This window comes from Oryzias melastigma, linkage group LG12 (assembly GCF_002922805.2).
Source record: "Oryzias melastigma strain HK-1 linkage group LG12, ASM292280v2, whole genome shotgun sequence".
In the NCBI taxonomy this organism is placed as follows: Eukaryota; Metazoa; Chordata; class Actinopteri; order Beloniformes; family Adrianichthyidae; genus Oryzias; species Oryzias melastigma.
Window position 1 is genome coordinate 26,414,969 of NC_050523.1, and position 24,920 is coordinate 26,439,888.

General features: G+C 38.7%; 3 protein-coding genes across 4 annotated transcripts; all 3 read left to right on the top strand.

The window, feature by feature from the left end:
• The first annotated feature begins 79 nt into the window (after positions 1–79).
• Positions 80–4,946, top strand: naif1 (nuclear apoptosis inducing factor 1). The gene is made up of 3 exons (XM_024268469.2): positions 80–746; positions 2,721–2,765; positions 3,990–4,946. The coding sequence occupies exons 1-3, from the start codon at positions 302–304 to the stop codon at positions 4,544–4,546; spliced, it is 1,047 nt and encodes a 348-aa protein (XP_024124237.1). The 5' UTR covers positions 80–301; the 3' UTR covers positions 4,547–4,946.
• A 197-nt stretch (positions 4,947–5,143) lies between these two features.
• Positions 5,144–18,328, top strand: LOC112144142 (protein FAM102A). 2 transcript variants are annotated; one of them, XM_024268476.2, is made up of 11 exons: positions 5,144–6,367; positions 11,814–11,934; positions 13,149–13,178; positions 14,356–14,475; positions 14,598–14,644; positions 14,729–14,883; positions 16,034–16,126; positions 16,198–16,411; positions 17,471–17,598; positions 17,677–17,746; positions 17,824–18,328. In XM_024268476.2, the coding sequence occupies exons 1-11, from the start codon at positions 6,024–6,026 to the stop codon at positions 17,867–17,869; spliced, it is 1,368 nt and encodes a 455-aa protein (XP_024124244.1). In that variant the 5' UTR covers positions 5,144–6,023; the 3' UTR covers positions 17,870–18,328. The 2 variants fall into 2 exon arrangements, with proteins under 2 accessions (XP_024124244.1, XP_024124245.1); XM_024268477.2 differs by having other exon boundaries at positions 17,477–17,598.
• Positions 18,329–21,539: 3,211 nt separating this feature from the next.
• Positions 21,540–23,726, top strand: dpm2 (dolichyl-phosphate mannosyltransferase subunit 2, regulatory). Its single transcript, XM_024268519.2, has 4 exons — positions 21,540–21,695; positions 23,149–23,238; positions 23,317–23,419; positions 23,530–23,726. Exons 1-4 carry the CDS (start codon positions 21,600–21,602, stop codon positions 23,583–23,585), a joined length of 345 nt encoding a protein of 114 aa, XP_024124287.1. The 5' UTR covers positions 21,540–21,599; the 3' UTR covers positions 23,586–23,726.
• Positions 23,727–24,920: the final 1,194 nt, after the last annotated feature.

Genomic DNA, 24,920 nt, shown 5'->3' on the forward strand with positions numbered 1-24,920 from the left:
TGTTTTTTCATGAATCCGCATTGAGGCTTTGAGAACACGCGATTTGTGTGGCTCGTCTTTTGACTGGCGTTTGTTTAACACAATGAAACACGTGGGACGTGTGACGTCACGCCCTTACACAGCCAATGGGCAAAGCCACTTTCAGGGGGCGGGACGCCACGCCTGGCGAACGTAAGCGTTTGTTATTCAGAAGAAGCCGATTCTGGAAGCCATTACGTTGCGCACCTCAGTTGAGTAAATCCCACTTTTTTTTGCGTACAATACGCACAATCACTTGTCTTTAGGAGCATTTTCTTTAGTTATGGCATCGGCTGCCAAAAAAAGAAAAATGAATTTCTCGGAGAGAGAGGTGGAAATTATTGTAGAAGAAATAGAGAAACAGAAGCACACACTGGTTAACCATTTCAATGCAGGAGTCACGCACATGGCAAAGAATAACGCATGGGTCGACATCCTAAAAAAAGTCAACGCTGTCACCACCTGCCCCCGAGAGCTGCCCGAGGTCAAAAAGAAGTGGTCCGACATGAAGACGGAGGTGCGTCGGAAAGTCGCTCAGGCGCGCGCCGCTATCGAGGGCACGGCCACCGACTGCACTCCAGTTCCCGTGATCCTCACCGCCATGCAGCAGAGGATCTGCAACCTGCTGGGAGAGGCCACCATCATCAGCCTCCCCGCCGGAGACTCGGATGCGGAGCTAACGCTCCCGGTGACGGTGAGCGCGGGCGCCACGGTCACGCTGGCGGAGGGTAAGCAGCCCGACTCAAAGATCGTCTTCTAACCGGATGATCGGCTCTGACAGAAAATAAATGCAGCGGTTACCCTCTTCTTTAGGTGACATATGTAGGTTTAAAACTGTCAGAAGTTTATTGCATTTACAGCAGATCTAGTTGCTCAACTCTTAAAAAACAGACTTTTTAGGTAATTTTTTTTATAAATAATGATGCGCTCTTCAAAGGCTTTTCTCCCAAACATCTGCTCTGCAATGGCCTGTAGGTTCATCAGCAGCTGGACTTTCAGCTTCTTCACAACAGCTGGTCCATCACACAAACACGGTACAAAAACAGATCTAACAAAGTTTCAACAACCATTAAGACACCACCCAATAACTACAAAAGTGATCGCTTTATTTTGGCTTTACTTTACCAGTAATTCTTTCATTTCGAATTTCACGGATTATTGTTAGTCTTTTTCCATGTTCAACCCAAAGGAACCGTGACCGTGTCCAGACTGTTCAGAACTCTGTTAACTCACACCAGTCAGAGAGCTCACCGCACTACCCCACAATACACTGCTTTCTTTTTCAAGGTCAAACTCCACATTAACTCTCTAGGCTTCTTGATTCAACTAACTATCTAGACCACATGTCAAAGTCAAGGCCCGGGGGCCGGATCCGGCCCTCCAGGTGATTCTATCCGGCCCTCCAGATCATTTAGTTTTATTGTTATTAATGACCTGATGTTATCTTGCATTTATTTCTAACTTGTATAATTTTGAAAAAAATGATTTTGAAAGTTATTTAAGGTTTCAGTTAAATTATTCTGGAATAATATTTCTGTATTTTTATTATTCATAATTATGTTAAAAAGTTACAGTTTTAAAGTTTTAAAAATTGGCATTCACCTAGATTTTTGGACTATTTTCAATTTACTAAGATTTTTTAGGCTATTCTAGCAAATATTTCAGCCACATGCTAGCATTTTTGGCTAATTTCAGCTTTTTAAAAAATAGTTTTTTAGACTTTTTCGAAGTTAGGCTAATATTTACACAGTAGCTGTTTAGGCTAATTTAGACTTTTTTCCGTGTTTTAGGCTGCTTTGGAGTTTTGCTAATATTTCAACTACAAGCTAGTTGTGTTGGGTAATTTTTATTTATTTTTTGTGGCATTTTTGGAGTTAGGCTAATATTTCAGCTAAAATAAACTTAATTTATTTTCAGCCTCAAATGTTCAATTTTTTAGGTTTCAAAACTTTTTTTCACTTTCAACCCTTTTTTTCTTTTCTGTTTTGAAATTTTAAGATTCATAGATAGAAATAAAGAGTTGAATGTGAAAAGAAAGTTTTGAAATTGAAATTTTAATGTGAAACCTTAAAAATGTAACATTTGAAGCTGAAAATAATAAAATAATGATAAAAAATAATAATAAAATTATAAGGTAATAATTCGTTTATTTTAGAATAGCAAAAAGTTTTGGACATTTTACTTTTTTTGGCCAAACACCAACTTTTTTTTTATGTGGGTTTCAAATAATATTGGCCTCAATCTATCTCCATACGCCCTCCCTGTGTGTTTCTCTAATCATCCTTCTACTCCTTTTTCCTTTCTCATACCCACGACTCCCATCTTTAACATGTCACTCTGTCTTCTGTTTCATCTCAAAGAAAACACACACATATAATAAAAATAAAATCCATCCTGAAGTTCAAAAGAAGTGTATATATAAATGCAGCTGTTGTGTCTGAAGAGCACATTGTAACAGTCACATCTGTCCACCACTAGAGGGCCTCGGCTCCCATCTGTTCGCCTTGCAGGACAAGTTAAAAAAAGTTTGACGTTTTTTAAACATCACATAAAGGTACACATTCAATCAAATATGAAGATTTCAAGAAACCCCCTAAAAGAATGAAGATGAACGTTTACAGTAATAATATGATGATTCTGCTCAAAGTTAAAATATATTTGTAGATCTGAAGATGATATAAATGACTGTTTTCATTGTTTAGCTCTTCCAGCCGGTCCGGTCTGCGACGACTCAAAGACTCTGAATGGTAAGTGTTTACGCTCTTTTCTTTATTATGATTGACGATTCCCTTCACTGTGTACTAATCTGGAAACATAATCATTTCTGTCGATTTAAGGACAATGATCACTGTTCCAGCAGAGTGTTGCATAGTGTGTTTGAGGATTTTAGGAGGATCCAAGTGGTTATGAGCGCAAACAAGTCAATGTACCGGTACTTGTCTAGTGTAGGAGTCCGCAACCTTTAAGAGTAAAAGAGCAGTTTGGACTCGTTTCTACTGATCAAAACCTAGAAGGAGCTGCTTAGTCTTACTTTAGCCTTTAAGAAATATGGACTATTCATGACTTTCTGTTTTTTATTAATAAATATAGATTATGTCTATTTTTGGAACAAAAAGGCAAAAAATATAAAAAAGAAAATGGCATCTCTCAAACTGTAATTTCTTTTTTTTCCACTTATTTTCAAAATAAAAGCTGCTCTGTGCCAAACAGGATCATCTCAGTGCAGCTAGTAACCAATGTTGTTCAGCGTAAGATAATATGTGCTTTTAACTCATATAAGATCAAAGTTTTTACCAAAGTTTCCATATAAATCTGTTCATTCTGGAGGTAGAGTTGATCAAACAAGATGTCTTCAGGTCAACAGGATGTAAAAACCTACAAAGTTTATCATCTATTGAACCTCAGAGATCAGTTTATGCATTTAACTAATCTAAAGTAAATAAATGATAATTAAGTAATCCTTACTTTAAAAAAATGCTATTTTACTTTATTTTTATTTTATTTTTTGTTCTTTTCCCCTCTTTGTCCTCAGCAGTCTTACTCTGCTGGTTTTGGTATTTTAGTTTGGGGTTGGATCTTGGTAGTTTTAGTTTGTGGGCTTTATTTATTTGTTTGTTTGTTTTCTTTAGGTAGTTTTGGTTAGACAGACATTATCAGGAGCTGCTGACTCTGACGGTCCACATGTCTGGGTCAGCATCTCCATGACTTATTTTATGTTTGACCAAGGAGCCACCATGGAGAGATAAAAGAGACATGTGGATCTGGAGCTGCAGGTTGAAGGCTCCTGGTCTAGACAATACATTGCTATCTAGTTTATAATCATGTTAAAAAGTTACAGTTTTAAGATTTAGTTCTGGTGTGGTTATTGAATGTTTATCCTGTTCGACCTAAGGTGTGTTTTGAATTTCGGCCCCTGTGTGATTGACTTGGACACCCCTGACGTAGACACACCTTCATTCTTCTGTTCCCAGCTGAAACAACGTACCACAACATCCCTCTGGAAGATGGAAGTGTGGTGGAATACTGTACCACCACTGTGAATGACGCCACCCCCACTGTCATGGCGACCGTTGAGACTCCAGTGGAGATGCTCGCCTCCTCCTCGGCCTCTCCGCCTCCTCCTCCTCCGAGCCAGGCCAAACCTCAAGAACTGAAGAGCCGCATTGCCCTGAACTCCGCCCGCCTGCTGCAGGAACAGAGAGTCACAAATGTCCACGTCCGGCAAATAGCTCAGCACCTGGAGGGCCAGAATGAGCTGCTGCAGATGATGCGGCGCTCCCAGGAGGCCCAGGCGCTGGCTCAGGAGCGGCAGGCGCAGGCGCTGGAAGGCACTCAGGCCGCCATGCTTGCATTGGTACAGATGCTCAGACCTGCGCTGAAAGACCTGCGCAAATACCTGCAGAGTGGCTCTGAGGCGGCAAATGTTTGCAGCTCAACAACCGGCGTGAAAGCTGATGGAGAAGGAAGAGAGGATCAAAGCAGGCCCAAAACTCCTCCTCCTCTGCAGCCGGCCGAGGAGACACAGTAGACCCTGTCTGGTTGTCTGAACTCATGAATACCTGAGAGACGCTTTACGACGTGGAGATGATGTGGAGATGATGGAGATGATGTGGAGATGATGTGGAGATGACGTGGAGATGATGTGGAGACTTTTTGATTCTGGTTAAATCAACGGGATTTTGTCAATGAGCCTTCAGGCCTGTCCTGACTGTCAGCAGCAGTTTGATCATGATCTTAGAGCAGCAGAAGTTACTGATGCTGGTTAGTTTATTATTCTTTTGTGGTGAACCTTCTCCCTCAGTGTGATACCTTAGCATACAGAAAGAAGGCTGTGAGTTTCCTCATTCTTTTTTAAAGCTGCTTTTAGCTTAATGGTTGACTTGTGAAAAACATGAGTTACAACCTTTATTAAAAAGAAGTCATTTTGACATGTCTTTTGTTGGCCAAATATGAGAACAAATACACAGAAATGTTGAACAGAAACTGGAGTTTCCATGAGTGAGACATTTGAACGACCAGAAGAGGGCAGAGGCTCTCAGCTCTACCGTGGACGGGTTTTATGTCTGTTTTTCTTTATTAACTCTGGCAATGGGTTGATATTTTCTGGAGTACAGTTTTTTTACCACTCTGTCACCCCATGGGAAAAATGTCCCGATAGCCAATCAGCTCAAAATCCCACCCTTGTGTGAAATTAGGATCAGCTCAGAAGAGAAAACTGGAAAATCGGAATTGAAACTGGGAACAGAGAACAGAAAATGAAGATTCAAAAAAGAGAAAAAGCTGTAAGACAGCAGCACTTACTAATGGATACATTATTTTTAAATTAGTATTTTTTTTCAAGATTCATTTCAAGTTTTCATTTTCCAAATTTTCTAAACATTTGTTTTTGCAATTTTTTCTTGTTGCAAATTTACAGTGTCGTGTTTTCAAATTTACATTTTTTAGTTACAATGCTTGTTTTCCAAGTTTTCTATCTGGTTTTTCATTCACTTTAAGCTGATCCTGATTTGACCCCAAACACAAACTCAAAAATCTAAATTGAAACTGAAAAAGAGCTGAAAACAAAGAATGAAAAACAAAACAAAAAAGAAAAGTCGAAAGTGCAAATAAACGTTTAAAAAAATTTTAGCCGTTTTTTTTTTTCAAGTTTTCAATATTATTTTTTCAAATTTTCAATAATTCCTCCAAATTTTCAATATGTATTTTCGAGTTTAAAACTGGTTTCAAGTGTTCCCACCGTGTTTTCGTCCACTCTAGCAGATCCTGATTGGACCACACACATTGAGGTGTGCTGCAGTTTCATGAAGTGCCCGTGAGACGTTCAGGGAACTGGGGAGTTCTCGGAGTCTCCAACTCTTCTCCAAAGGAAACCCTGATGAGAAAAGCTGTTTGTGGAGATCCTGAGGGTCCTCTCTGCAGACAGCAGCAGCGGTTCTGGAGGTTCTGGTTCTGGGATCGGGTTGTTGTGAAAGTTGTCTGGGTTTGCGTTTGCGTGGAATCTGCGGATGATGATGATAATGATGATGTCCGCTTTCGGTGATTCGTTATTAGTAGTTGATATAAATCAGTGTTTCCTCACTGAAACATTTCTGCATCAGGGAAGGTTGAATGGGGTGTTCATGCTGCGCATGTGCGGTGGAACACCGTCAACAGGTCTGGCGCTTGGAGCGCAGACCGAGACACTGCTGAACAGTCGAGGCAGAACGATGTCGTTTCTGTCGAAGAAGAAGAAGTTTAAATTTCAGGTGAGCTTCACGCTGGAGGAGCTGACCGCTGTGCCTTTCGTCAACGGGATGCTGTTCTGCAAGGTCCGCCTGATGGATGGAGACTTCCGCGCGCTGTCATCCAGGTATGGAGCTTCAGAGTCCCAGACAGTCTTTCCACCGAGGGTCTCTGTCATCTTCTGAGGAGGACCAGTTCGAGCTTCATTGTGTCAATGCAATATAGTGATTCTCCTGCTCCTTTCTGTATGTTTTTGGCACATAAAAAATTCAATCCCAATTTCGGTATCAAAATGTTCAGCTCGTTCAGGACATTACTGCTTGTACTTTTGGTATTCATAAACTTTATAGTTTTTGAAATATGGAGCAAAATATGCCCCATAGAAAATGAATGAGAAGTCTTTAAATTTCAAAATTTTAAGAAGATTATCAACAAGCTTTTTAAATATATTCATTTTCATCTTTTATAGTAATTAAAAAAAAGGAGTTTACCTAATATTTTAGCAACACGCTAACGTTTTCGACTAATTTAGTTTACTGAAGAATTTGAGACTATTTTGGAGTTTAGCTAATATTTTGGCAACATGCTAATGCTTTTGGCTAACTTATCTGCATTTTTTGGCTAATTAATAGTTTAGCTTCTATTTTAGCAACAGGCTAACATCTTTGACTAACTAGATTTACTGAGGAATTTTCGGCTATTTTGGAGTTGAGCTAGTATTTGAAGGGTCACCAAACAGGGAAGTTGGAGACTGACTCCGCCCACAGCTGAAATGTGAAAATCCAGTCAGAGGGGCGGGGCTTGGGGGCTGGACTGTTACCATTACTGGAGCTGCAGATCATGACGTGGGACTTAAATAGTTTGATCAATCACAAAAGTCAACTGTAATACCTTGATTTAACCTGTAGGGGGCAGCACACAGACAGGTTTTGACTATATTTTCTAGAATTAAGTACGGTGGCGCAGTGGTTAGCGCTCTTGCCTCACAGCGAGAAGGCCCCGGTTCGAATCCCGGCTGGGACCTTTCTGTGTGGAGTTTGCATGTTCTCCCCGTGCATGCGTGGGTTTTCACCGGGGACTCCGGCTTCCTCCCACCGTCCAAAAACATGCTTCATAGGTTAATTGGTGACTCTAAATTGTCCCTAGGTGTGAATGTGAGAGTGTATGTGTGTGTGATTGAGGCCCTGAGACAGACTGGCGACCTGTCCAGGGTGTACCCCGCCTTCGCCCATCAGCAGCCGGGATAGGCTCCAGCAACCCCGCGACCTCGAAAGGGACAAAGCGGTTTGGAAAATGGATGGATGGATAAGCAAGTTTATTTTACTTTGTCAAAAATGTGGCAATGACCAGCTGACAAAACTTTCAAAGCCCCGTTTATAGAGGTCAACAGACAAAACAGTTCATGTAGGGCAGGGGTATTCAAATCCAGGCCTCGAGGGCCGGTGTCCTACATGTTTTCCAACCAACCTTCCATTGAAGCTCCTTATTGGCTGCTAATTTCCAGGATCAGGTATGTTTATGATTTTTAAGTTTTAAAAATGTAGTTTTAGTGTTCAGTAAATGTTTATCCTGTTCGGCCCGCGACCTAAGGCGTGTTTTGGGTTTTGATCCCTTGTGTGATTGAATTTGACACCTCTGTCATCCTGATGGTTGGTACACTAGAACAATGAGGGATAGAAAACCAAGAAACTCACTTCAACCCTTTGATGCCTAAAGTAATTATCAACAAGGGAAAAACTCTTTTACTTGTGGTTTGACTTTCAAGTATATGCTAGATTAAGACAATTTTGGAGCCAAAGGGGTTTGATGCATATTTACATCAATAGGAGAATTGTATAGATTATTTTGCATTTCATTGGTGGGTGTCGTCCTAACAAGGTCTACTGCTCCTTTCATGTGGGAGGTCCTTTACTCTGGTGTGATATCTTTAACCCCAGGAAAGGAACTTTGTTCTTGTCCTGCTTTTGAGCTGAACACTCAGATACTTCAATTCCTTCATTTGGGAAGTGACTCGTTCTAACCAGCAGAAAGTCCTTTTGGATTTTTAGAATGACCATGGCTTCAGATTTGAAGGTGCTAATTCTCATCCCAGTCAGTTTATACTCGGCTCCGTCAACAAGAGATGGAGGACATCGTTAGAGAATCGATGGGATTCTGGTTTTATTTTGGATCTTCTTCTTTGGTCTTTTCCTTAGCAGAGAATCTGCAGCATGTCCTCACTAATCTCAGGTTCTGTTATAGACGGCCTCAGGCCACAACAGCCTGTTCCAACATGCAGAGTTTGGAGATCATCAGTAGTCTTGTTCAAGTCATGAGACTCCTCTACATTTTCCTCACCTTTCAGAATCAAGGCAGTTACACACAGACTTAGTTCTTGAACCCATTGAGAGGTGGACAGCCACTGTGAGCTTGGTGGAGACTGTCACTGACTGTCCTCTCAAGTTTGCTCTCTGCTAAGATTCCTAAATTAATCAAAAATGTTAGCTTGTTGCTAAAATAGAAGCTAAACTCTAAATTTGCCCCCCCCCCCAAAAAAAAGCAGCAGATAACATATTAGCCAAAAACATTAGCATGTTGCTAAATTATTAGGTAAACTGCAATTTTTAAAAAAATATTCTAAAAGATGAAATCATAACCCATGAATATATTTAAAAGTTTGTTGCTAATCTACTTAAAATTTGACATTTGAAGACTTTCTCATTCATTTCCTATTGTCCATATTTTGCTCAATATTTTAAAAACTATAAAGTTTATGAAAACCAAAAATGCAAGCAGTAATGTCCTGAACGAGCTGAACATTTTGATACCAATAGTGCTGAAATTGTGATTAAAAGAATTGGTCCGCGTCCATATGAGTTGCATTTTTGTGGCAACTACTGTCACCAATCATGAGTGAGCTTGTTGGAAGACCACACCCCTTCCATTGAAAGCGGCTCGCGAGAACCTGTCAATCAAACGTTTGAGGCGGGGCCAGCGGGCACCACATGCTTTTACTGAGGCATCTGATTGGTCAGTTTATGATTTGCGATACAGAAAAAATATAATGGAAAAAATTTAGAATTAACATATTAGAAAAAAAAGTATTAGAGCAAAAATCATTATTCTGACCAATAGAATGAGTGAATAATAACTTTATTTCTCTATGGAAGTCTGCGGGATTTTAACTTCTTGGAACCAGCAGGAACTTCCTGATAGGTACACGAGGGGGAGGGATGGTTCAGTCCAGTTGTCTTATACAGTCAATGAGTCCATCTAAACCAGGGGTGTCAAACTCAATCGCACAAGGGGCCAAAATCCAAAGAACACCTTAGGTCGAACAGGATAAATATTTATTGAACACTCTAAAACTACATTTCTAAAACTTTAAAACCGTAACTTTTTAAATGGTAAATGGTAAATGGCGTATACTTGTACAGCGCTTTCTACCCTCCTTCGAGGGCCCAAAGCGCTTCACAGTCACAGACCCATTCACCCATTCACACACACATTCACACACTGGTGGTGGCTCCGCTGCCGAACACTGGCGCCAACCTCCCACCAGAGGCGATTCGGGGTTCAGTGTCTTGCCCAAGGACACTTCGACACATGGGCGGGCAAGGCGGAGTCGAACCAGCTCACTTCTGATCAGGAGTCGACCGCCCTACCACTGCACCACGGCCGCCCCACATAATTATGAATAATAAAAAGGCAAGAATTTTATTCCAGAATAAATCAACTTAAACCTTAAATAACTTTCAGTATTTTACTCTCCATAAAAATATGTTTGGTCAAAATCATACAAGTTAGAAATGATCTCAACATAATAACAATAAAATACGGCCCCCGGGCCTTGACTTTGACACATGTGCTCGAAAGGGTCTTGCACACTTTCTGGATTTTCAGAATAAAATACTTTAAGCTGAGTCTTGTTTGTGCTTTTCAAAACTCTGGAGCTGATTTTTCCCAGATAATAGTAATAAAGTCATGTGTCCACAAAAAGGTTCAATTTAGGATCAAGAGTTCACACTTCCTGTAAACTATGGTGGTTTGGGATTTGTTTTGCAAGACTTTAAGACTTACAAGTAAAGATTTGTTTGATTTACCCTCTAATGATGTATAGTCAGCCAACATCTATCTGCTGGTCTGCAGAAACAGACTGCATTGTTTTAACATGTCGGCCTGAGTTGGCCTGTGAAGTTTTGCATCACTGCTTGTAGATACCTGTCACAAAGGTGTTTTTGTGAAGGTAAGTGGGTTATCCTGAAAGTAAAGAAGCTGCTAAACCAGTTTGGCAGTTTCCTGTCTTTTATTTCCACAGCCACCTTTATGCAGGCTTGAAGCTTCCAGAGCTCAAGTTAGTCTGCAGCAATTTACTTTGTGTCTTCCCCTGTTTGAGAGCTTTTTATAACTTTTTTAAGATAGAGAACGTTAAGAAAAGAAAGATTCTAGGACCTGCTTCTGTCTCTGTGCAGCACACGGATAGAAGCAGCTTTCTGTTGGGTTCATACGGACCAAATGTTTCCTTTATTCAAGTCTGAACTCAACACTGCTCATGCTGCCTCTGCTAAAAATGTGACATGTGATGTGTTCAGTAAAAATGCTGCACCCTTTTAAATGTGTACACTTGTTTCCAAAGATTTTACTTTTCTGAAAGAGTGTCAAACTGACAAATGATATTACTTTGTCTGTGTTTTATTGTTTTGGTTATTGCACTGGTGTGTTGTCTTTAATCTCCCACTATTGTTCTTTTAGATTAAGTTCCTACACTTTTCCTACACCTAATCCACATTCCTTTTGTACAGTTGTGTGTGCAGTTTTCTGAGTTTCCTCTTAGGTGAATATCAATTGTGAGAGACAGTCAGAAAAACCTTTAAATCACATTGTAAAGTTTTTCATATCATTCCTTTTTATGCTACTGCTTCCGTGTACAAACTGCTGGAGGGTTTTTGGCCCACTCCTCCACACAGATCTTCTCTAGATCAGTCAGGTGTCTGTACTGGTGTTTGAGTTCCCTCCAAAGATTATTTTTAGGGTTTAGGTCTGGAAACTGGCTAAGCCTCCCCAGAACCTTGATCTGCTTCTTACTTGGTTCTCCTGGCTGTGTCCTTCAGGTCATTGTCATGTTGGCCCATCTTCAATGATTGAAGGAAGGAGGTTAAATCCAAAATCTCACAATACATGGCCCCAGTCATCCTCTCCTTAATACAGTGCAGTTGTCTTGTCCCGTGTGCAGGAAAATACAACCAATCACTGGAAAGGTGAAAATATTGACTAAAACTGCGAAGCAAAACTGAATAGAAAACATTGATTGACATGTCACCAAAACACCAAAATCTGCTTTTTTTTTTTTTTAAATACAGCACCGATACAGACTTGTTTCAGCGCTCATCCCCGTGGGAGGGTGGTTCAGGTTCAAGTTCCTACTTTTATAATTTGTTCATTATGAATTGGCCAGACACAGTACAACTTCTACGCCCATTTTTTCTGCAATGGCACTTTAACGTTGGAGTTCTCTGGTCTCAAAGACAAACCACATGGATGACACGCAGACTAATGCTCATCTAATGTGATGTATCTCTGTTTTCTGTGTGCAGGGAGGAAGTGCAGCAAAACTGTGTCCAGTGGAAGAGGAGGTTCTCCTTTGAGTGTAAAATGAGTGCTAACCCTGTTACAGGAGTCTTAGATCCCTGCATCTGCAGAGTCTCTGTACGCAAGGTGAGCTGAATCTCCTGCTACAATCTGCATTTGAATCTAGGTTGTAAATGGAGAAGGATCTTCTCAGTGCAGCTCTGGACAGCTAGTAAGTCGACATGTCTGGATCAGCAGTCTCCATGACTTATTTTATGTTTGGTCAAAGAGCCTCCATGGAGAGATAAAAGAGCCACATGTGGATCTGGAGCTGCAGGTTGAAGACTCCTGATTTAGATCCAACTAGAAGGATTTCTGTCAGCAGAAGAAGGAATACCAACTGTAGAGCCACCATGAACATGTACAGAATATGGAACACTCTTCTCTCAACATGTCAGAAGGACATCCACTTTGTTTCCTGATAAGTGATTTAAATGAATAATTCCTGACAATTATCACTTATGGAATCTGTAAAAAATAATTTCTAGAAAAAACAAAATATATTTTCCAAATGATGAGGAATTTGCAGTTAATTTGGATATTTGATCTTGATGTGTTCTAATGGTATCTCTGCTCACGTAACTAATATGTACTTCAGCTTTGTCATTGGACTTATTCATACAGATTGTTTTTAATGTGCTGAATCTGTGCTGGCAAACTATAAATAGCTGATCAAAAGTTAAAAAATTGATGCAAATAATTTATTTAAAAATAAAAAAATGTAACGTAAAGTGAAACAGGGGAGTGATTTCATGAGTTCTCTTCCTCCCACTCCCTTTAACAATGAATTAAACTCCTAATATTCTTTAGTCTCATTTGTCATGTTCTGTGCGAACAAAAGTTAACGTGTCTATTTAGGATCGAGAGTAACAACTGAATTATTTACAAGTGTACGTTTATGTATTTTCCAATTAATTTCGTGACTAATTCACTCTTAAGTTTGACAAACCTGTGTACAGATACAGTCTATTTCTGTTGTTTGTCTTCTTTGGTTTTATTTTTGATTTGATTTCTTCAAATGAACTCTTTCCTAATCCAAAACGTATCAAAGTTGTGGAAACTAAAGAAGATTTTTGTCAGATTTGAGATGACTCTTTCAGATTCAGTGGCCACGCCCCACCGTGAGATCATTTACTTCATGATTAAAAAACAGTTTTTACAGCACTCTAGTCCAGGTGTTTGCTACAACGTGTACAAACGCTCTCTCATTCTCCACATGAATGAAATGAGCATTCAGCTCCACATGGTCTGTCCTGTATCTTCTGTGTGCTTTAGTCTTCATTCTTCTTCTTACTTTGCAGGAACTCAAAGGTGGGAAATCGTTCTCAAAGGTAAATCTATACAACTGCCACTATTTTATTTTATCTATTTAACACAAAAAATAAACATAATAAACAGAAGTATAATGACGGATGAAAATATGCAGTTTTAATAGAGCTTTGGATGAAGTTTAACAGCGTATCAAGTCCATGCCTCTTTTTAATTCAATTCAGTTCAAACTGAAGTGCATACAAACTGTACTTTTAGAGAATTATAAGCAATAAACACAGAAAACAATCAAATATATTCAAAATAAAAAAAGTTCTTATCAATGAATCCTATTGTCCCTTTTCTCTTGAGGTCCAGTCAAGTTTAGCATTTGTTCTCACAGCCGGTTTCACAAACATGTCTGATCCTGTCAGACTGGATCTATGATCGACTGGATGTCCGAGGCTTTGGACGGTGATTGTTTCAGATTTATTTTGAACATTATTTTAAAATTAACTAGATCTTCAAATTGTTATCATTTTAATTTACTAAACAGAGATTTAGTCAGCTCTATATAAAATGAGCTGGTGATTATTGCTGTGACTTTTTTTGAGGAGGAAGGAAAACCGAGTTTACTGTGGTTTTGTTTGTTTCCCCACATCTCAACACATGTGTGGAGGAACAAAATAAAGTGTAAAGCACACACGTCAAAGTCAAGCCCCGGGGGCCGCATTCCACCCTCGGGTAATTCTATCCGGGTTATTTGGGATATTCTTAGGTTATTTTGGATAACCCCCTTTTTTTTTTTTTAGGCTAATTTGGCATTTACCTGATATTGTAGCTGGCTATCAGCTTCAGCGCTTTTGAGTATCAGCTTCAGTGATTTTATCTATCAATTTCAGCATCTTCAGCTATCAGCACTTTTTTCAACAGCATTTTTGTCTTCTTCTCATTCACAACAGTTTGAATAAAGAAGCAGAAATGCATTTTTAAGGTGGATTTTCTTTATGGAGTGTCACAATGTTAAAAACACCAAAAACACATTTTTTCATCAGAGACTAAATGGAAGCGGCTGACTTCCACATACAGTTCAGTTGATCTACTCACATGGTAAACACAGTCTTTGTCTTTACACAGAAATACAAAGTTCTGCCCAATAAAATGAACTAATGAACTACAGATTGAATATGGTTTCCCGCTTTCAGTGAAACCTTTTGCTTGTTTTTTGTGTTTTACGTTTTTTGTTTTGCATTTTTTCAGCTAGGTTTTGCTGACCTGAACATTTCTGAGTTTGCTGGTTCGGGCTCAAACACAGTCCGCTGCTGTATCCTGGAAGGCTATGACACCAAAAACTCTCGACAGGACAACTCCATCCTTAAGGTGTGACCATCATAAACACACATTGATGGAGAGACGTCATTTTGCCCCAGCAGAATTAGATTTTTACCATACAAGAATGCACATGTAGCTGATCACTATTCAGAATAGTGTCATTCTTTCAGGTCACAATTGGAATGAAGCTTCTGTCTGGAGATCCTTGTTTCAAAACGTGAGTTTCTGCTCTAGAACTGACTCACAGGAAGCTGATTAAATGTTGTGTCTTCAGAATAAATGACTAGTATTTCCTCCCCAGGCCTCCTTGTACAGCTAAATCTATTAGCATTTATAATGAGGATCCCAACCTGCAGCTGGACTGTAAGGGGGGGAGCAGCAGCACCAGCGCTCAGCCTCCTGGGGGGAGATCAGAGGGATTCTGGGCCTTGAAGCACAAGTCTGTGTGTAGTTCAGGTTTGTTCACTTGCAGATTTTATAATCCTGTTGAAGATCTATCTTTATGTTCTTAAACTTTTTTTTTAAACTTCAGTCGATTAGCTTGATTTTCTGCCTTCAGAGGAAGTCGTAGAAGTTCTACCATGAATTAGTTTATTTGGCCTACACTCAGCTGGATCACCCATTGGCTTAAAGGCAATCTTCTCAGAGATCTTTTGCTAGCTTGCTGCTGCTTTTCTCTTTCCTTTCTTTAGCTTATGATGATATTCTGCATCACCATGAGGACATGTAAACACAGTGAAGCCCAGAGCAACTTTACTAGAGTTTTTAAACATTTTTTTTTTCACAAAGATGGACGATGTAGACCATGGTGCCCAAAGTGTGGCCCACATTGACTTTTGGCCCGCCAAGCTGGGGCGGTAGAAGCTGTGGAGTGTTTAGTTAAAGCCCCTTACCAGTTTCCCATTGATTCTCTACGGGACATGTGTTAAAGTCAAGGCCTGAGGGCCGGATCTGTAACATACTTTTGGCCTGCAGGTGGCGCTGTTAGCACCTTCTTTGCCTGCATGGGTGAAACAACTCCCAAGTTAGTCAGTCCTGAGCTTTTCTTTGTGTCAGGTATTCCTAAGAGCCTTCACAGTCTCTCCTGATGCTTCTAGCAGCCTTTTTCAGCTAGCCAAGATGGAGCCACAACGACAAACAGATTAATTCAAAAGACCAGATCCACGTCTCTCATTAGGATCCCAGTTTGCTGTTTTCATTGGAAGAAAGTTTGTTTTAGTTTGCTCTAATTTTTCAATTAAAAATGGTCAGTGAGGCCATAAAGGTTTCAAAGACAAATGTTATTTACTTTTTATTTTTACTAACCTGTGTTGCCTTAATGAATATGGAATCAAGTTAAATAAGATCATATTTTCTCCTTTTATTTCATGACATGCAAAAAAATATTGTGTTTGGCCCTCTGACTGGGATCCCATTCAGATTTTGGCCCTTTGAGCAAAAACGTTTGGACACCCCTAATATAGACAATAATGTTTAGTATTTTGAATGGGATTTTACATGTATTTTAAAATGTTATTCAGGAGATTAATTCAAACAGAAGGAAGTGTCACTAAAAGATTCTCTACTAGCAGGTGTCAGTGAACTCTTTCCATTCATGTGTTCTCAGGACTGCTGGAGCAGGCAGAGAACGTACCTGAGGCCTTCTGCAAAGGCCACGCCCGTGCATCCAGCTACACCAGCCAGCAGAGCAGGATATCAGGTGAGAAGCCCCTCCCATCAGGAACTCTACTGTTCCTATCAAATGCTATCATTTTGCATCTACCCCTCCAGGGTACAGCAGCAGTCACTCTCGCTGCTCCAGCCTGACTGACCTCAGTCACCACAGAAACGCCTCCTCTAGCAGCAGCGTCTCCTGCGGAGCAGCCCAGTCTTCTCCGATACCCCCGTCTACCCCCACTGAGCCACACCAGCAAGAGACTCCCACCAAACCAGAAAGACCCCCTCCACCTTCTGCAGCAGCCATCATGTCCACCAGATCCTCCAGGTACACACACCTGCATTTTTGAGATGCCAAACCTGCAGCTGCATGTTCTCCCCGAAAAGATCTCAAAGAGATGCATGTTGGGACGATCTGACAAGGAAAAAAGCTTGGGGCTGAATATGATCTCACGATCTCATTCATGCCTGAAGACGTGCTTTCATCTTTTTATGTAAAAAAATCTTGGATTAGTGCAACTCAGGGGTGTCAAAGTCAATGGGACAAGGGGCCAAAATCCAAAACACTTCTTAGGTCACGGGACGAACAGGATAAACATTTATTGAACATTCTAAAACGAGATTTTTAAAACTTTAAAACTGTAACTTTTTAACATAATTATGAACTAGATATTTAGCATTACCTGTTATAATTCTAGTGTGAATGCTGTAAGCTGAATTTGCTAAAGATGCTGAAATTGATAGCTAAAAACACTGAAGCTGATAGCCAGCTAAATATTAGCTAAATGGCAAATTAGCTTAAAAAACTAAAACAAAAAACTTAGGTTAGCAAAAACAGCTAGCATGTAGGTGACAAATTGCTAAATGTCAAAATAGCCTAAAAAGAAAGATAAAAACCTAAATTAGCCTAAACAGCTAGCATGTAGCTGAAATATTAGCTAAACTCCAAAATAGCCTAAAAAATCTTAGTAAATGCCAAAATAGTCCAAAAAGCTAACAGAATGAGAATTTTTAAAGCCATAACTTTTCACATAATCATAAATAATACAAATTCAGGAATATTATTCCAGAATAACTTTGACACGAGTTGTATAACTTTATCTGCTGTCATTCATTCATTTTTTTCCCAGGTATCCCTGTTTTAAGCTTGAACTATCTTTGCAATATTCATTTAAAACCCATCGTTTGCTGATTTGAGCGGATTGGAGCTTCAGTCTCAGGATTTGAGGGTTCCTTTGGGACTCCAGGATGTGTCAGGAATTCAAACAGATCAAAGTTTTACCAAAAGAAATCACAAGTTCTGCTAAAACAGTGCAGCTGAACTCCAGCCTAGACGTATGCATGCAGCATGAGCTTTAGCTTCAGACTCTTGGTGCATTCTGCCCAGCTCCAGGAGGAAAAAGGACACAGTTGGACGTCAACTCAGCAATGTGGACGAAACCCGTGTGGATGCTGATGACATTGTAGAAAAAATTATACAGAGCCAGAACTTTTCTGACATCGGCAGCAATGAAGGTTAGTCTGAGTTTCAGTTGTAATTTTTCTGTTTGTTCATTTTCACATGAACGTCGTCTTGACTTTGTTTGTCCATAGACAGCAACTTGAGATTGTTTGTCAGCAAAGATGGTACGGTTGCTCTTAGTGGGACACACATTGCAAACAGGTGGGCTCTTTGCTTTTCATGACAGTTGGTTTGACTCCGTGTTTGATGGTAAAGTGATGTTTTGTTTCTCTCCCCAGAGAATCTCCTGGTGTTTTTGAGCCTGTGGTCATTGAAACTCGTTGAGAGAACCTGGACTTCACTTCATGACACTGTTCAGACCGTGGAACAGCACTCCTCTGTTAGAGAAATGACCTGTCCTAATGTTTGTTACAACTTTTGCTGTACCGTGTTTAGAATATGATATTTATACTTTGACCATAGAACAAGGGGAACACAGGTTGGTTAGCTACTCTTCCAGTTTGATGAATGTCTGACTGCAGACGTATAGTTTTTGACGTGTAAAGTAAAATTCAATTCTATATCAATGGTGTTAGGCTACCGTAGGTGAACAACAGACGGGCAACCTGTTCAGAATGAACACTGCCTTCGTCTAACTGTAGCTGGGATGGAATTAGCAGCTCTGTGACCAGCAGGTTCAGTGGATGGATGGATGGTTGGATGGTTGGATGGTTGGATGGATGGATGGATGGATGGTTTGTTCCATGGATGGATGGTTCAGTGGATGGATGGTTCTATGGATGGATGGACGGTTGGTTGGTTCCATGGATGGATGGTTCAGTGGATGGATGGTTCCATGGATGGATGGATGGACGGTTGGTTGGTTCCATGGATGGATGGATGGATGGTTCCATGGATGGATGTGTTAGGCTGTGTATTGACAGTCAAAACTGTCTCAACATTCACATTCATTGCTAAATTCTTTGCAAACATGAGACAAGAGCAATGATCTATTTTTAAATTGTATTACTTAGATTCTCCTGAGTAGCTGATGTTCAGCCTCAGATTATCCATGGGTGTTCAGTCTATGCAACTTCATTTGTATATTTAACCAACACATATAACATTTGACTGATTGTTTATTCTTTTTGCTTGCAGCCAAATTCTTGATCAGCCTTAAATCTTATGTATAAAAATGAGAAGTAGCATAACGTTGGTGGCATAGAGTGCAGTCTTTCAGCTGTTAGAGTAACTCTGTCTCCTGGACAAATGTCTGCTAAGGATTTTATTATTAAGAATTTTTTCTCTGTGCAGATCATTTCTTACTTTACCCAAGTGACTTCCAATTAAACTTGCATGGCTGAATCTGTGAGACAAGTGTATTCTGCTGGCAGGATCAACCAAGTCCCAGGAGCTTCTGAAGAAACATTGTTTCTATTATTTTTTACTCCAACAAAAAAATTAATGGTGAACGAATACTTAGTGGTTAAATGTTCTTTCTGTCAGATCTGTACCTTGATCTAAATGAGCTAAAGCAGAGTCCTCCAGATCATTTTATTTTATAGTTATTAATGGTCCGATGTCATCTTGTGTTAATTTCTAACTTGTATAATTTTGACAATATATTTTTATGGAGAGTAAAATATTGAAAGTTATTTAAGGAATAAGTTGATTTATTCTGGAATAATATTCCTGCCTTTTTATTATTCATAATTATGTTAAAGGGTTTGAAAGTTTTCAAAATTGTCATTCTCCTAGTTTTTTTGGACTATTTTGGTATTTACTAAGAATTTTTAGACTATTTTGGAGTATAGCTAATATTTCAGCTACATGCTAGCTGTTTTGGCTAATTTAGGCTCTCTTAAAAGTTCTTTATGCTGTTCTGGAGTTTAGCTAATGTTTATACGTTTAGCCTTTTTCTATTTGTTTTTTTAGTCTAATTTGGCATTCACTGCAGTATCTGTAACGTTATACCACTATGTGATTTGCTCTTCTTTGCAGACCAACTAGCTGGTCTATACATTAGGCTGCATTTTAAATTACAAATTCATATTTTAAAATCTTTGAAGTAAAAAAGAAAATCTTTTCTAAAATATATTGCATCTGTATTTATTCAGGGGAATGTAAACACTGAAGTATTCTCCCTTCTGAAGTGTTTTTTAAACCAATGTCTTTGATTATTTGTACCTTCTGAGTTTGATTAAATAAGTGTTCATTTTTATGGATTTCTGTGTTCTAGAGAGTTTTTGTGAAAGCACATTTCATTTCATCATGTTATTTTGAGCATGGATAGGAGGCTTCTTCAATAACTGCAATTACTTTTGTTAAATCAATGAAAGGGATCCATTAGTTTAAAAGTTATACATGCATAAAATAAAATGAATATACTTTTTTAAAATAAAAAATACATTTTTAGACATTTCAATTCTTTGATTATTTTTTTCTGTGTGGGTTTAAAAGTTTCTTTGGTCTTTAAAAAAAAAGAAAATTTACAAATTTCCTTTTCAAATAGCAGAGAGCCCAGCAGGTGAGGCGCAGACAGGTTGAGCTTCACCTGTGCTGCACACCGGCTGGAGCTGCACTTGATGCATGCTCTTTACTGATTCTGTGTCTACAAAAAAGATGCTCTATTATTTAATGACCTCATTTGCTTAATTCTGGTCTGACTGTTTACACTGGTGCTAGTGTGAGATTCATTTAGTATTTAATCTGCTAAAAATGTGAATTAGAAATATAGTAGGAGAGGTAACCCTGAAGGTAGAGGGCGCTGATGATACCAGAGAATGGGACTCTTCTGGCATAAGGTAAGTCAATAATAACAATGTTGGTGATTTTATTTTCTGTGCTCCAGTTTGTAAATGCAAGAAAAATGTTAAAATGAAATTTTAAGCAACAAACTTATTGTTGCCAATCATATTTTTTCCCTTTTTTTAATTATTGAATCATATAAAGACAGTAAGAAAAATCAAGGCAAGTCCATCTTTAACAATACCATAATGTCATGTTGAACAGCAGCAGAAGAGCACAGAGCAAATCGACATTCTTACATATAGCAAATAAATTAAAATATAAGAATAAAGAAAGAAAGAAGTAAATATGAGCTTATAAACAAGAAAGTTTTTGTCATTTTTAATTTTCATTTGTTATAGAGATTTTGATTAACATTTATGGTAAATAATCTCTTTATGTGGGGTTTCAGCTTTATCAATTTGCAGTTGTGAATAAAATATTTTGTAATGCAAATCAATGAGCTGATCATAAACTCTACGTAGTTATTTATTTTAATTAAACTCCAAAATAGCCTAAAAAATCGTAGTAAATGCCAAAATAGTTCAAAAAGCTATCAGAATACCCATGTTTAAACTTTAAAACCACAGCTTTATTACATAATTATGAAAAATATGTAGGAATATTATTCTAGGATAAATCAACTTAAAACTTAAATAACTTTTATTTTACTCTTTATAAAATATATATTTTGTCAAAATGATACAAGATAGAAATGAGAGCAGGATAACATTGGGTCATTAATAATAATACAATAAAATGATCTGGAGGGCCGGATATCATCAAATCAAATGGTGAATCAGCTTCTCTGTAGGGTTCATAACGTTTGTCAATCTGACTGATGACCTCAGCAGCCATGAACCTCACCACACGCCTCTGCTACAACAAAACTTTGCCAAAAGATGACCACAATGAGCTGATCTCAGGAATTGAGTTGAAGTGGATGCAGAAAATGGATTAATGGGTTATGAATATATCCCGGCTATCTAATTCTGCTATGTTCGGGCAATAAGTGGAATCACTTGAGTCAGCAAAAGAAAAAGAAAATAAAAGAAAGGTAATTTAGATTGTAAATAAAACAAACACAAACGACATGCATGTTGGAATTTAGTTGCCTAAGTCAAAATAATATAAAATAATAAAGTGAAGCATTATAGGCTATGTATTAAAATAAAAGGAGGGTAACAAAAAGAAATGCTTCTGCATGACCAGAGATAGTCTGAACAGTATTTTCTTCTGACAATGGTCACTTTCATTCCACTCCTGACCAGCAGGTGGCGGTAATGAAATGTTCTTTCCCTGCGACTTCAAAGCCTTTCACAGCCGAACCCAAACCGACCAGAAGAGTAGAGAGCGTCACCAGGTTCTATCGCCTGTCAACATGGTGAGCGGCGTCTATGTGCTTTATTTGATATGAAATCATTTTAATATCACTTGTTTACAACATTAAAACCTCGGCAGTGACGCAGTTTCACCGTAGGAGCCGGTGTTAGCTCGTGGAATTAGCTGCTAAACGCATCACGTTAAGCTCAGAATGGTTAGTTTAAGTCTTGTAGTGATTAGTCAGCCAGGTTACTGATCAGCTTCCAAAAGAAAGACATGAAATACAAATGCGGAGAAAAGGACATTTTATCTTTGACAAGCAAACAAACAGAACATGTTTTATTCACCGTCACACGACTGACAACTTTTCATTCATAAAACCTATGGAAAACTCACTGCACGGGGGAAGACATGAGACGAATCAAGTGTCATTTTGTGAAAGTGTTTTAGTAAAATAAAAAAAAAACTGATGAACTTAAAGGAAACAAAACAATAATAACTTTTTAAAAAGCAACCACTGACTGTGTAAGAGAGCTGGACTGAACTGTTTTGACGTCACCCATCTTTACTTCCGGCTCTAACCAAATGAAGTCAATTCAGTCACCATTTTTCTAAAATATGAATATCACAGTTGTTTTTTTCAGTTTCTTATGCTTATTTTGAGTTTAGTTAATATTTCAGCTGTATGCTAGCTGTTTGGGCTAATTTAGGCTTTTTCAGTTTTTAGGCTAATTTGGAATTACATACTTTAGCTGGCTATCAGCTTCAACGTTTTTAGCTATCATTTCAGCACTTCAGCTATCAGCACTAGCATCTTTAGCGGATAAATTCAGCTTACAGCATTCACACTAACATTATCACAGGTAATGCTATATACAGTGGTGGACAAAAGTGTTGGTACCCCTCAGTTAAAGAAGGACAAACCCACAATTCTCACTGAAATCACTCAAAACTTACAAAAGTAACAATAAATAAAAAAAATTGAAAATTGAAGAATCAAAATCAGCAATCACTTTCGAATTGTTGATTGACATAATTATTTAAAAAACAAACTAATGAAACAGGCCTGGACAAAAATGATGGTACCTTAATAAAAGATTGAAAACTATCTGACCAGAGTGACATGATTAACTCAGGTGTGTCCTTTAATTGACATCACAGGTGTTTTATTTATTGTTACTTTTGTAAGTTTTGAGTGATTTCAGTGAGAATTGTGGGTTTGTCCTCCTTTAACTGAGGGGTACCAACACTTTTGTCCACACTGTATCTAGTTTTTTGTCAGTTTAAAGCTAATGATGGTTAAGATGTTTACTTTACATTCAGTTTGCCCATGACCCGATTAGTTGACTATTAAAATAATCGTTTGTGGCAGCACTAGTCTACACAGGCTTTACTCTCTCTTTTGGTCTGCTGTTACTCCAAGTACATGAAGGCTAATCCAGCTGCAGCTAGTGATTGACTGGTGCTTGTTGCCCCCCTGATTAAAACTCAGTCTATCTCTGCTCTGTTTTCAGGCAACTGGAGTGGATCAAGCCGTCGGCATGGGTCTTGTTCTTTTCAGCCTTTCTCTGTTTTCATACTACTCTGTTTGGGTCATTGTACTGGTACGTGCTGATACTGACAACATTTTGACACTCCTAAGAAAAATGTGCCCCTAATTCTGTGACTTAAACCACTTGCAGCCTTTCATGGACAGTGATCACATACTGCACAAGTATTTCCTTCCTCGTGAGTACTCCGTCATCCTGCCGGGCATCGCAGCGGTAGTTTTGCTCCTCCTTATAGGTAAGTGTGCCATCTCTGACCTCTGCTTCATAATCCAAGTCTGCACACCTTCATGTCAAACTCACAGTGACACAGCAGCTTCATTGCATATGTTTTTGTGTTCTCTGCAGGGACTTTTACAGCAGCTGTTGTGTGGATGAATCACAAGCCAAAGAAAGCAGATTAATCCTACTTCATTTGGGAAAACGGAACTTTAAAAAGTCACATTTTTGCTGGATTTCTGAACAAACGGGTTCATTTAACATCATCTAACAGTCTGAACAGATGGGTTTGGTTTTGTTTACAATAATAAACATTTTCACATTGATTATCTTGTATTACTTGTATTATTAAGCAAATTTGGTGGGTGGCATTTGTAATCATGAGGTGGGAGTAAGATTTTTACATTCTGCGCGCAGAATTTTTAGAAAGAGTTAAAATTGTAAGCGGCCTGACAATTTTTCTGTGAAGAATAGAGCTGGGTATTGATAATAATTTCCAGAAAAGATTCCATTCGATTCATAAGAGCCTGGGTCGATTCAATTCCAATTTTTTCTATTCATTTGATCCTCAATTCAACTCAGTTTTGAGTTTATACATGTAGACCCTTTTGTTTAGAATCACATTGATAATCTATTATGTATTTTGAATATATTGATATTAATCTGATCCAGTTCACATACTGTAAATGTATCAGTGAAATAATGAGATTGTTAATATCATCCAGTGTTACATGGATTCTCTAAAGGAGAAGTTCTAACTAAAATGTTCAGATCATTAACATTGGAAACATTGTTCTGCTTCTCCTGGAGGACGTTTCAGTTTGGACATTAGGACATTAGCATTACAGCTTATTCCAGAAGAAGAAGAAAGTGAGTAGAAATTATGTTTTAGATCACAAATAGTTACTTTAAAAAATATTTCCTTAAAAGAGTTTGGAAAATTCCTGTCTGTGAGTTTATAAAGATGTTCATTTAGTCAGTAATTAACGTTTAGGTCGACTGAGTGTTAGCATTAGCCGTCCTATGGGAAATTCTATTAAATATTAGCATCAAGCTAGCAGATTATCTAGATCTATATTTTTATGAATCAATTATTGATCTATTAAGCTTAAATCTATTCAAATCAATGAATCAATAGTTGCAGTAGTGACAGGTGGGGGTGAGGCTATTATAAAATTGGGTGACAGCTGGGCGATCACAGGGCGGATCGCTGGCTGCCAGCAGCTCTGACTAGATCAGGTTGATACTCCGTCCATATCAAGTGCTATTATTCAGACAGTTTTACTGTAATAAATGGAAGTTTCTACAAACCTGATGAACAGGGCAGAGTTTGTGAAAGATTGTGTGTCTGAGCTGGTGATCTGCAGCACAGGAGTACCACAGAGAACCGAACTCTACCCTTTCTTTTCTCATGTACACCTCAGACTTCCAGCACAAGTCAGAGTCTTGTCCTCCAAAGTTGACCTTACAGTTGTTGGGTGTGACAGGGAAAGCTGGAGGATGACTTTGTGACGTGGTCT

What these genes read in the sequence shown, in the direction of transcription:
- naif1 (XM_024268469.2), top strand. Translation starts at nt 302, where the DNA reads ATGGCATCGGCTGCCAAAAAAAGAAAAATGAATTTCTCGGAGAGAGAG. An exon ending in CACGGTCACGCTGGCGGAGG is followed by an intron (nt 747 to 2,720) that starts GTAAGCAGCCCG and finishes TTCATTGTTTAG; the next exon opens with CTCTTCCAGCCGGTCCGGTC. An exon ending in CGACTCAAAGACTCTGAATG is followed by an intron (nt 2,766 to 3,989) that starts GTAAGTGTTTAC and finishes TTCTGTTCCCAG; the next exon opens with CTGAAACAACGTACCACAAC.
- LOC112144142 (XM_024268476.2), top strand. Translation starts at nt 6,024, where the DNA reads ATGATGATGATAATGATGATGTCCGCTTTCGGTGATTCGTTATTAGTA. An exon ending in GCAGAGTCTCTGTACGCAAG is followed by an intron (nt 11,935 to 13,148) that starts GTGAGCTGAATC and finishes CTTACTTTGCAG; the next exon opens with GAACTCAAAGGTGGGAAATC. An exon ending in TGACATCGGCAGCAATGAAG is followed by an intron (nt 17,599 to 17,676) that starts GTTAGTCTGAGT and finishes GTTTGTCCATAG; the next exon opens with ACAGCAACTTGAGATTGTTT.
- dpm2 (XM_024268519.2), top strand. Translation starts at nt 21,600, where the DNA reads ATGTTCTTTCCCTGCGACTTCAAAGCCTTTCACAGCCGAACCCAAACC. An exon ending in TTCTATCGCCTGTCAACATG is followed by an intron (nt 21,696 to 23,148) that starts GTGAGCGGCGTC and finishes CTCTGTTTTCAG; the next exon opens with GCAACTGGAGTGGATCAAGC. An exon ending in CTGTTTGGGTCATTGTACTG is followed by an intron (nt 23,239 to 23,316) that starts GTACGTGCTGAT and finishes AACCACTTGCAG; the next exon opens with CCTTTCATGGACAGTGATCA.